This window comes from Chiloscyllium plagiosum, chromosome 24, assembly GCF_004010195.1.
Source record: "Chiloscyllium plagiosum isolate BGI_BamShark_2017 chromosome 24, ASM401019v2, whole genome shotgun sequence".
Lineage (NCBI taxonomy): Eukaryota > Metazoa > Chordata > Chondrichthyes > Orectolobiformes > Hemiscylliidae > Chiloscyllium > Chiloscyllium plagiosum.
The window spans coordinates 9,341,719-9,354,589 of NC_057733.1; the positions used below are offsets into that span (position 1 = coordinate 9,341,719).

At 37.8% G+C, this 12,871-nt stretch overlaps 1 protein-coding gene across 2 annotated transcripts in view; it reads left to right on the top strand.

Annotated features, from left to right (window-relative positions):
- Positions 1–243: 243 nt before the first annotated feature.
- Positions 244–12,871, top strand: part of dhrs7cb (dehydrogenase/reductase (SDR family) member 7Cb) — a 29,987-nt gene continuing 17,359 nt past the window's right edge. Inside the window, exons 1-2 of one of the 2 annotated variants that reach the window (XM_043714240.1) lie at positions 244–470; positions 7,751–7,914. In XM_043714240.1, the coding sequence (XP_043570175.1) occupies positions 7,761–7,914 (154 nt within the window). In that variant the 5' untranslated portion in view covers positions 244–470; positions 7,751–7,760. The remainder of the gene's footprint in view (positions 471–7,750; positions 7,915–12,871) is intronic. The other variant, XM_043714241.1, reaches the window with a different exon arrangement.

A 12,871-nucleotide genomic window follows, 5' to 3' on the forward strand; every position in this document is an offset into this window, starting at 1 on the left:
GTCTACAGTTCAATTGCTGAAGAATTGGGTCATTGCAGGCATTTTATTGATGCTTTAACTTTGAGACTGTTCGAAGGGGTGTCAACCTGAACAGTAAATAGCTGTGGGGTCAAAACACATGAGATATTGTACAAAGGCTGACATGCTTATGAGTTACATGTAGCTGTTTCTGGCTTGTATATTATTAGAATGACATTAGATGGGTCACATGACATTCAGAGAGGGAGCAACTAAGGCTGGTATTTGGGAGAGGGTTCAACTTACTCCAGTGAAATTACTGGCTCAGCTTTTAGCTATTAAAACACTTTCAGAGAACTCCTCTGGTGCACAGCTCACCAAGAGGTGAGAAGTGTGAAACTTTAAATGTCGACAGACAACAGTTTCTAACATCCATTTGGAAATATCAGCTTATTCTGGAACAATATACAAGGCCCTATTATCAACTTTTTATACTGTGATCAGCTTTAACTGTAAGTTAAATTTTAAATTCAAGGTAGATTTAAACCACGACTTTGTACTTTGAGTCTTTATTATGATCATACATAAATTAGTTTCAATTTAAGAGTCAGACTATTAGAATCTGTTTTACTACTTTCTAAAACAAAACCCCTTTGTCTACAGTTTGAGAAACATTGTCAACGATTTTATAGAGATCAGAGGGATTAATTATTTAAAATTTATGTATCAACCTTATATTGCAACGAACCTGTTTTTATCAGTGAGGCAGAACAGAAGGAAGGAATTGTATTTAACAAAATTGTAAATCCATGGCATTTATGTAGCTCTTTTCTCAATCTCAAGATGTTCAATAGCATTTTCATTGAATTAAGTGTTTTTGAAATGTTGCATTGTAGGGAAAAAGAGGCAGTTCAGTTGTGAGCAAGTGTCTGCAATGAGATGAACAACCAGATAAATTTGTTTTCGTTGTATTAATTTAGGGGTCAGTGTTAGCTGGAAAGTTGGGAGATACTTCTGCTCTGCTTTGTATAGTGTGAAGGGATTTGTGGCATTGATAGGGTAGCTGAGGTTGCCTCATCCTCATTTTGAAATTTCAGTTTAATTCATTTGATATTGTTCTTGTCTTGAAAACACTCAGTTTTGGGTTCAAATCTCACTCAGAAGTTCAGTTGTCTATTTTGAACCTCTTTTGAAGGAATAAATCAGAAAAGATGGCAATTTCTGGAGAAACTCAGCAGATCTGGCAACATCTGCGCAGAGAAAGCAGAGTTCTGAAGAAGAGTCACTGTATCCAAAATGTTAATTCTACTTTCTGTCCTCAAATGCTGCCAGGCCTGTTCAGTTTCTCCAGTAACTTCTATTTTTATTTTAGATCTTGAGCAGTTGCAGTTCTTTGTTTTATTTTAATGAGTTCTATTAGTTGGATGTACTGTCCTTTGGACCTGAAACTACGATCCCATTTTGTTAAAATTCTTAATCCTGCACAATTAATGAAGGAAAAGCAAAGGAGTGTTATGGTATTAATATTAATATTCCACTCCCAACCAACATAAATGAAATAGATTAATTAAAAATTTTGCTTGTGATTCTTGATGTATGTAAACTGACTGGCTGTATATGTGCCTACTTGCAACGGTTACTGCTCAGGCTCTTGGCATTTGGATGATGTGCTGTTTAAATACACATCCTTATTCCTTTTTAATTGAAAACTGTTCATCATACAAAAAAATTCTCCTTATTGATGTGATAGAACATAACTCTACAATCTGTGCAAGTATTTAGTTCTCAATTAACCTTCATTGAAGCAATATTGTTTTGACTAAAGTGTGGTACTGGTGCCACAGGTGTAATCTTTCTGAACAAGCTTTTACAGTTGTATGCCAATGCAAAATGCTTGCGTTAAAATTTCTCTTGTTGATGCAAACAGATTAATTTTCCATGTCTTTATTAATACTGGCTTTGAAATGATTCCCTGCCTATCTGAGGCAAATTTATTGGTTATCACATTCCCCCCCACCAAAAAAAAAATTGGATCTAAGACCCTAGAGAATTGTTAACAGTTTTACTTTGAGGAATAAAGTGTATTGTACAATATGTGTTTGGTTCTGTTGGTAGCACTCCAGAGCTGAGTGTCTGCCCCATTATGGGGGAGGGTATTAAGGCAGGTACGTGCAAAAGGTTATGTTGTTTTGCTGGCACCTTCATGCTTCTGGGTCTTTCTCCTAAAGGTGAGATTTGTTGCTAAAGGGCTCCTCACCCACAAACAGTGAGTAGTCATTGAATTTTCCAGTCAGCTTGTGAGCCCTCAGAGGCATCAGGGATTATATCTTCTTCCTGTAGGTGACCAGTGGAAGACAGGAGATTGAATGATGGAAAGATCTTTTTGGGCCAAAGGGAATTGGAATCGGGCAAGAAAAACAAAGAAACATAGAAACATAGGATATCAGAGCAAATTACTGCAGTCATTGGAATGGGCACTGGAAACAAAAAATTGCTGGAAATCACAGCGGGTCAGGCAGCATGGAAACATAGGAAACAGGAGCAGGAGTAGGCCATTCAGCCCCTTGAGCCTGCTGCACCATTCAATATGGTTGTGACTGATCATCCAATTAGTATCTGTTCTCACATTCTCCCCATTTTCTTTGAGCCCAACAGCCCTAACAACTATATCTGTCTCTTTGAAAACATTAAATGTTTTGCCCTCAACTGCTTTTCTCTGGCAGAGAATTCCACAGGCTCACCACTGTCTGGGTAAAGAAATTTCTGCTCCCCTGTGTCCTAATTGGTTTAGCCTTGTTCTTAGACCATGATTCCTGGTTGTGAACTTTCCAGTCATCAGGAACATCCTTCCTGTGTTTATCATGTCTAGCCCTGTTAGAGTTTTATAGGTTTCTATGAGATTCCCCCCTCATTATTCTCCATTCTAGTGTATGTAATCTGAACTGATCCAGACTGTCTTACATATGTTAGTCCTGCCATCTCAGGTGTCAGTCTGATAAACCTCCTTTTATAGCCAGAATATCCTTTCTCAAAAGAGGAGACCAAAATTACACACAGTAGTCAGTGTGATCTCACCAAAATCCTGTACCATTGCAACAAGACATCCCTTGATCCTGTAAGTCCATAAGAAATAGGAACAGGAATAGACCAAACAAGCCTACTTGTCATTCAATAGGATCCTGGCTGATCCGATGACACTTCTAATGTCCATTTTCCTGCCCTTACCCCATAACCCTTGATTCTCTTACTGATCAAGAACCTACCTATCTCAGCCTTAAATATACGCAAGGTCTGTACCCCACAGCTCTCTGTGGCAAGAGGTTCCAAAGACTCACAACCCTCTGGGAGAAGAAATTCCTCCTCATCTCCATCTTAAATTGGTACCCTTTAATTCTGAGACTATGCCTTCTGATCCTAGACTCTCCCATGAGGGGGAACATCCCTCTCAGCATTTACCCTGTGGGTAAAGTCCCAAGATGTTTAACCTTTGCTCATAAGAAAATTCCCTTCATACCAGGGTTCATTCCAGTGAACCTTGTCTGAACTGCCTCCAATGAAATAATATACTTTCTTAATTAAGAGGATCAAAGCTGCTCACAGTACTTCAGATGTGGTCTCACCAGCACTTTGTACAGTTACAGTTAAATTTTCCTACTCATATACTCCAACCCCCGTAAAGTAAGGGCTAACATTCCATTCGCTTTCCTGATTACCTGCTGACTTAGTGTGCTAGTGTTCTGTGTTTTGGGGGATACTTTTTTTGTTGAGTACACCCCCCAAATCCCATTGTGTTACATCTTTCTGCAGTTTTTCTTCATTTACATTATACTATATTCTTCTGTTCTCCCTTCCAAAGTAAACAACTTCACATTTTCCCACGTTATACTCCATTTGCCAACATTTTGTCGTCTTACTTAACCTGTCAATATTTCTCTGTAAACTGTTTGTACCTGTCTTGCAACTTGTCTTTCCACCTATTTTTGTGTCATCTGCAAATTTGGTTGAAGTACATTTGCTTCCTTGTTGTGATGTATCTTGTTGAATGCTGTTGGGGAGAGATATCAAAGCGGAGTCTCCAGTTCTATGTTCATCAGTACAAGTGACCTTTATTCAGAGCTCTTTTACCACATGTGGGAGAGACTAGAAACCACTCTGAATTTCATATATGGCCCAGTTACCCTCTTAATTATGGCTCAGATTGGAGGTCAGTGACACTCTATTTTTCCCACTAAAGTACAGGATATTTGTGTTACAATGGTTACATGCAACATTGACATCAGTGCTTGCTACTTCTCCTTGGACGTACACATCCAATCCTGTGAATACATGATCAATGATGAACAACGTCATGGTTGACCTTAGATTCTCCACGATCTTGTGATGTTTACTAGATATCACTATCATCAGGCCTTGGGATCTTACAATGTACCCCATTGATTATTGTTCCAATGTTAATGGTTCTACGCTTTCTCAGACATTTGCCAGAATTGCTTATCTCTAAGGACTGTTCAAATTCTGTTATTCATTGTATTCATTGCTATCCTTATTAAATTCTGTTACTCATATATTCTACTATCTTAATCACAGGAGATACAAAAAGATGATAATTCCTACTAATTGCTATAAAATTCATAATATCAGTTCTAATATAGGGATAGTTGTATTTAAAGTTATATGGTTACACCTTATGTTAGAATTCTTTAGCCAGCGAGTTATGAGCAGCTTCTGTCCCACCTGACTTTGAAAGATCTGGTAAACACTAGCCCTCTATCTTGTATCTGTAATTATAACTCCTTCTATTCACATGTCTATAAATGTGTTTTAAACAGGAGATTGCTTCTTAAGACAAAATTTACTGTTCCTCCTCTAAATATTTCTACGTTAACTATTTTACTTAAGAAGACATCTATTCAAATTCCATTTAATATGACTGAAACTCAATCACTTGCCTGGATCAAGAATCATGTCAGAATTCCTAAGGTTTTGATTGACATCTCTGTCCTTTCTTCCTTGATCCTTGGATGTAAGAATAATCACTTACGTTGGGAAGCTGCCATTGTTTATTTAATCATTAATGTTGGGAAGCTGCCATTGTTTATTTTCTTTAATTCAAGCTGGTACCCATTAGAGGTCACCCGCTTGCCCATTTGTCGTTCAGTCCATCTTGCCAACAGGATGGGGATTCCTCTCCACTATTAAGAACCTTTTGTTTTAAAGAAATTCAACCAAATCTCTTAACAGTAGGTGGAGATTGTTTTTCTTAATTTCTCAATACTCAATTACTTAAATAGTCTACATTATCGTGGGATCATTCCCTAGAAGCTTGGGATCAAGTCAGTGGACAGAATGGAGATGTTCCCATTTTGTTTCCTTTGCTTATTTCATTTCTTGTTTTAGTCAGCAGTGTACCTGTTGTAGATATAACGTTTGTCTCTTTACTTTTCTTGCCCCATTTCTATTCCTTTGGCCCCAGAGAACTAACTTTTCTGTCATTCAATCTATCCTTGTCTTTCACTCTGTCATGAATCTTGTTTGTGTCCTTGTCTTATCCACTGCTTGTTCAAAAACTATTACATCTCAACATTTTCCCAGTTCTGATGAAAGGTCACAGCCTGAAACATTAACGTTTGTTGCAGTTACTGCCTGACCTGCTGAGGGTTTTCCAGCTTTTGCTGCTCTTATTTCATTATTAAGTGAAGATTGAAACTCTGCTATATAAGAACGCACTGGTGCAAATGGGAAAAGGATTGGCTGAGGAGTATGTTCTAAGAATCATCTTAAATAAAGAAAGTAGAGAGTTGGAAACATCTAGAGAGAGAATTTCAGAGTTTAGTGGCCACTCATAAGTTTTCAACAGAAGAGTCATATATTTGAGTAACAAGAAATAGTTTGTCGCATAATAGCAATACAACAAATTACATTAGGTTAAGTCTAATTAACTACCTTAGTTAGAAATATTGTTATCCCCCAAGATATAGTACCCTGAACATGGCTATAGACTGTAAAGCTGACTAGCTCAGAACCAAATGCCTTTTCTGAGAAATTTATAGTTACTTATATTCAGCGGACAGAGCTATTCCAAAGCTTCTGAGTTAACTCTTTCAGGCCAACTGCCTTATTTAATATATATATTACGGGATAATGAATCCAGGAAACAACCAGTGTGCTAACAGTCCATGCACTGAGCACTGGAGAAGTCCCACTGGTGGAGTCTTCCAAATCCCAAGAAAAGTGGTACAACACCAGCTTCCTTCTCAATCGCAAATGCTAAGCATCAGATATTTATCATATAAAACCATTTCTGTTTAATGAGACACATCATTCGAATGTTTGACACGAGAATCCTGAAACTGTTCTTCTTGGAATTCAATCATGGCAGGTGACTCCTGATAGGTCAGCAAAAACAATTTAAGGTTGGCCTCAAAGTATCCCTGAAGAGGTCAAACATTCTCGCTTGTTCATGAGAGTCCTTTGTTCTGTCCAATCAAAATAGTGAAGGTTTTTTGGGGAGTAATCAGAAAACATCTGAAGGAACATGCAAAGACATGATCAAGGCACTGGAGAGTCCATAATAACCTCCAAATAATTCAAATCTTCAAGTATCACCTTCCCCCATGTGGCAGAATCTGCAGATTGTATATTAGACTTGTCAACCATCCCAGAAACCTTCAGTTGGAGTGGAAATATGTCATCCTTGGTCCTCAGGAAGTGTTGAAGTTACGTATATGGCTCATAAAACTAAGACCACCTAATTCCATCTCCATTGTACCTTGCCACAAAACCATCTGCAGACGGAACTGTCTAATAATTTCTTGGCTGGCTTCCTCTTTTTCACCCTTGATAGCATCCAAAAATATACCAAGGTCAATCACCTCTCTGCTCCTTTCCTATCTTGGCTGCCAGTTCAGTGCTTTGACTTCAGATTTTTCATTCTAATGTTCTAATCCCTCCATGGTCTTGCCCGATCTATCTTTGTAATATTACCAGTCCATCAACCTTCCAAGAATTTACGTTCCTTTAACATTAACCTTTTGACCATCTGCTATCTCCTTTACCCCAGCATTGCTGCTTGTACATTCAGCTGACTGTGTTCTGGAATTACATCCACACACCTTTCCATTTCTCCACTATCTCCCTTTTGTGTAACTGACAAAACTTGTGGTTGCTCATTTCTTTTCTTAGTTCAATAGCAAGTTTCTGATTTTTGCTATATTAGTGCAATATGGCTGAAGACCCATACTCAAACTGAGTATGAACACAACTCAAGGTGCTTCTTAACAAAGTTTATTGAGATAGAGTCCTGATTTATAATCAATATTTTTTTCTGCTACATGTCCTTTTCTTGAAACAGGGCCACTCTAGATGTCTTTTGTGCTTTTTGTGCTTACTAGAGTGAAGTGTGGCATGGAGTGATAGTCTTATGAATTGGGTCATTCTGTTGTTTAATTATGAAACCATAAAGTCACCTTTTAAGGATCTATATGTTGTTCAATCTTCCCTCAGATTTCAGGCTGTTATCTCTCGGTATTAGTCTTACAGCTCTGTTTGAGGGAGGTGGCTATGTGAAAATTGGTTGTGTTTCTGACTAGAAATGGGCAATAAAGGCTGCTTTACCAACAGTTCCTGCATCCCATGAGCAAAAACATATCATAATTCATTGTAGTTTCGATTATTTTAATAATACAATGCTTTCATAGTTTTGATGACTGTGTTTTGATGACTGTGTTTATATCATACTGACTCTTGTTCTTTGTATTAATTATGATTTTTCTTCTGGCTCTAATTTCACTAGTAGCAGAGAGATGGGTGCTCTGGCTTTATTGATTCTCCCATTATTGGTGGCTGGGATTGCAGGCATTGCTTACGTTTACAAACGAATAATGCAACTGATGTCCAAATCAGCTGTGCGGAACAAAGTGATTGTGATAACTGATGCTATTTCAGGACTTGGGAAAGGTGAGCAATCAATTGTTCTTTGTTTCTTCTTTGAACAGAATGTGCTTTTAGTTTAGCTGTTTTATTCTAAGTCTACCACATATAATAACTTGCAGTGGTAAAGCAGCTTTAGTACAATTAAATATTCCCATACATGCTTCACAAATGTAACACAGACAAAACATTTGACATTCAGCCACATGAGGCGACATCAGGACAAGTATCTTACAGCTTGGTTAAAGAGCCATTCCTGAAGAAGGGCTTATGCCCGAAACGTCGATTCTCCTGCTCCTCGGATGCTGCCTGGCCTGCTGCGCTTTTCAAGCACCACACTTTTCAATTCTGGTCTCCAGCATCTGCAGTCCTCACTTTCTCCTAGCTTGGTTAAAGAGGCTGGTTTCAAGATTGGTCTTGGGTAAGCAGGGAGAGGTGGCCAGATTGAAGAGTAGAAAGCTTCAGTGACGGAATGCCTAAACAACTGAAGGCATGGCTGCCAAAGATGGAGCTATTAAAGTCAGGGAGGTACAGCAGGCCAATTCAGGAAGAGTGCAAGGATCTTTTAAGTTGTAGGGCTGGAGAAGATTAAAAAAACTAGGGGGGATTGAAATCAAGGATGGATTGGGTAATTATACTAACACAACCTTAGGCTTTTTCATCCGCGTATTCTCTTCAGTGTATCTTGGTTGTACACTTTGTGTTCCAGTTGTCTTGAAAATGCTGAGTTTTGCCAGTATGTCCTGGTAACTCACTCAAGTAATCACTCCTGCTTTTGGAACGTTAAGCAGGGAATGTTAACTGGCATCATGATGGATAGTGGCAGAGTTAAGTCTAATGTTGTCCCCATCCAAGATCCATACAAGTAATCTTTCTAGCAGAGGCAGTCTTGTGGCACAATGATAGTATCAACCTAACATATTGAGATATGTCAATAATTTGACCAACCCCCAAATCGAATATCAACTTGTAAATTATTCTGTTAGGGATAGGACAGATGATAAGTGTGGGAGAATCTCACTCACCACTCATGGAAGGAAGGAGCAATAGTCAGTGAGCTGGACAGGATGTGGCCACAAAGCCCTATCTTGGTGTTGTGACATTATTGCTACCATCATGTCGGCACTAGTGGCCATCTTTATTTGGCAGCAAACACTCCATCCTTAAAGAGTGGAATAGCAGCACCATTTTCAAATCTAAAGAGAAAGTTCTGAATAATCTAAATTTCTTTCCTCTTATGATATTGATTGAAGGGTAAATATCAGCCAGAACACCATGGATAGTCCCCCAGCTCCTCAGTGAAGTAATGTAATCATTAGAGAGTCGACAAGGTCATGGTTTTAAATATCTCACCCAAAATGACAACTCTCTTCTAGTAATGTGCTCCAATTATAATCTTGGTTTGCATATTCAAGACTGGGATTTGAACCTATAACCTTCTGAATCAGGGATACCCACTGAGCCACAGGTAACATTTGCTAAAACTGACCTCTTGTCCTTTAGGAAAATGAAGTAGTCTGTACCATATTGAGTACCTCCCAATGATCTTCTGTCATTTTACTTTTTTTGCCATCCACAGAGTACAGTCTCCAACTTGTTGCAAATATTTCTTGTTTCCCCCTTTCAAACACTACATTGAGCTCAACTATACTATGGTTGCTATTAGGTAAATATTAATGCTTTTTAGATTGTTGATTAAACCTGGCTCATTGCTGATGACTAAATCTAACATGGCATTGCCCACTGTTGGTTTAAGGACATATTGTTGCTAGAAACTGATTTTGACATGCTCAAGAAATCTACACTTGTCTGACATGTTAGTTTATGTCTTAATTCATATTAATGTAAAAAATCCCACTTAAGCCACTTGGTCTTTTGCTACATGCTTGTCTAATCTCTACATTGATGCTAACTGCCACTTGGCAGCAGCTACTTGAGTTTCTAGGCACAACTCCTTAATTTCTCTTATTTTCTAATTCTACCATAATATCTCCATTATCTGTTTACTACTTCTACCCTTTTATTATTGAAGTGATTTCAACCTTAAACAATTAACACCTCCTCCCTTTACCATTTTCCTGATTTGTCCTATAGACATTATAATCTGGTATGCATAGTTCACAGATCATAAACAGATCATAAACATTCAGCCCATAGAGTCTGCTCTGCCATTCAATGAGATCATGGCTGATCTGAGAAGCCTCAACTCCACTTTCCTGCATTTTCCCCATAACCCTTGACTCCCTTACTGATTAAAAATCTGTGATCTTAGCCTCAAATATTCTTAATGGTCTAACTTCAACAAACCTTTGTAATAAAGAATTCCATGAATATACCCTTTGAGAAAAGAAATTCCTCCTCACTGCTGTTTTAGGTGATCCATTATTATGAGATTATGCCCTCTTAGTTCTACACTCTCCCATAACAGGAAACAATCTCTCTATATCTACCCTGTTAAGTCCTCTAAGAGATTTGTGTGTTTCAATAAGGTCACCTCTCATTGTTCTAAACTCTGATGAGTATAGACTCCTTAAAACATATTTCCAAACCTAGGATCAATCTAGTGAACCTTCACTGAATTTCAGTATGCCTTTCCTTAGATACAAGGTGTGATCTGACCAGTATAAGACTAAGAATTGTGGATGTTCCAATCCTACTTGGGTTCCTCCCCAAAACTGTTTCTCCAGTATGTCGATGACATCATCGGTGGCGTAGACTGAGTAGCCTCTGTGTCCCTCATTAGCATTACCATGTCACACCTTCCAAATTGATTTATACCTGCAATTCATTCAATTTGTTTCTTTGCCCTAAGAAGATTTGGCAGTTCTCTGGTGGTGGAATCTGAAGAAAAATACATAAAAGGTGAAAATGTTCACATTATAACATCTCCTTCACTTGCATGAACACATGTACTTATCAAACCTTAAGAGAAAAGTATTTTGTCCAAAACAATTTACCCTTCAGATTGTCATATCTCTACGGTTTATCTCCTTGTAGTTTTCTCTAGAACCTGTGCACATTATCTGGGCAGCCAGTTCTGCACAAGATTGAAGCAGGGCTGTTAAGCTGTCTACCTCTTTGGATAGTATAAAGGAGCCGAGGGCAGTATGTGATATTAAGAATGGATTAACTGATCAATAGATTATTTGCTGTTCTTTGGGACCTTGGGTGCTGTGTGTGCCTGTAAATAAGTAATGACTATAGAGCAACAAAACCTGTTGAATCTTACTTCCATTGAAGTTAACAATGTTAAAACAGTGGTCTTCAAACTTCTTAAGCATAAGGTCACTTTTTGAACTTAAATGCAATCCAGAAGCCTGATAAAAAATATATAATAAACAGTTAATTTTAGTACTATATAAATCTAAAATCATGTATATATAATTATTCATTTTGTCCTCTACTCAACAAGTCTCAGTGTGATACAGGTAACTGTATATTATTTGCTAGTGCTTTGAAGTCTTGGTTGTAGTTTGAGATTACGAGTCATAAACAGTCCATCAAATTGGCTTAGGTGGGTATAATACTTGGATTTGATTATCCTCATTTGAGAAACATCATCTCACAGAAGTATTGTACTGTATGGTGATGTATTACACCTACAGTGATGACTATTCTTGATAATAATTATACACACAATCATTAAGTATACACTTCTGGAAATAGCTTGTGAGTATATTGTCGATACTGCCATGGTCTCAATTGGCTGAATTGGCTCCATTTGTCATGCTATAGTAATGATATGGGGAGTTCACAACTAATCAAACATCATGAAATGCTGCGATTTCAATCTCCTGATGCATCTTTTAAACTGTTTTGCTCTCATGCCAACTATGCAAATCATCATTTTCCTAGCATTACCTCATTTAATTAGCTTTCTACCTAATCAGTAATGGCATTTAACAAGAATCACTCCCAAATTCGTTCTATAACCTTGGAAAGATTAATGAACATAGCTTCTCTGAAGATATTTCACTTATTTGTGCATGAGTTGTCTTGTTGTGGAAGAACAGCTGGGACATTTCAGGACAAAGAGTGTTTGTAACAGATTTTTGATTTAACAGAATTTTAATTTAAAACTATGAGAATGTCCATTGACATCACTGTCTCAGTCAAGGAGTTGGATATGGGATACAATTTGCAGCTGGACAGAGTCAAACAGTGGATATTTTTTCCTTAAACTCAGTCGGACGATTCCTTTAATTCGAGCTGGGGATAAATGTGTCACTACATACAACCAACTTCCAATTGGAATTGACTAACTGAATATCACAAAACACAATTTTGGGAATTAAAATTTCACATATGGATATCAAAACAATTAAATTTGCTTTTATATAGGGAGAAAAATCTAATAAGTACTGTTAGAATGTGTGAACCTCCCCATTAGATTTATCTTTCTGTATTTGGTCCACATAATGCTCAAAGGCCAAGCAGTAAAGTTTGACGAAACTAGAGTCGGAATGGCTTCAATGCTAATGGTCTCAGCAGACTCACTGATTTCACAAGCCTCCAGTTTTGCTTTGCCAGTCACATGTGACTTGGGTTCAGAAGGGAAACAATTAAACTGTTAAATATGACCACAATAAAATGTTCTGTACTTCCGCCATGTAGAAGGATGGTAATGATTGTAGACATGATTTGGAGATGCTGGTGTTGAACTGGGGTGTACAAAGTTAAAAATCACACAACACCAGGTTATAGTCCAACAGGTTTAATTGGAAGCACACTAGCTTTCAGAGCGACGCTCCTTCATCAGGTGATTGTGGAGGGCTCGATCCTAACACAGAATTTATAGCAAAAATTTACAGTGTGATGTAACTGAAATTATACATTGAAAAATTGATTGTCTGTTAAGGCTTTCATCTGTTAGAATACAGTGATAGTTTCACTTCTTTCATGTGTAAATCACAAAACCTTCTTTAAAGTTGCATTCTCGGGTTAGCTGTTAACAATGGTGATAGCGAGACAATATGTTGAAGGT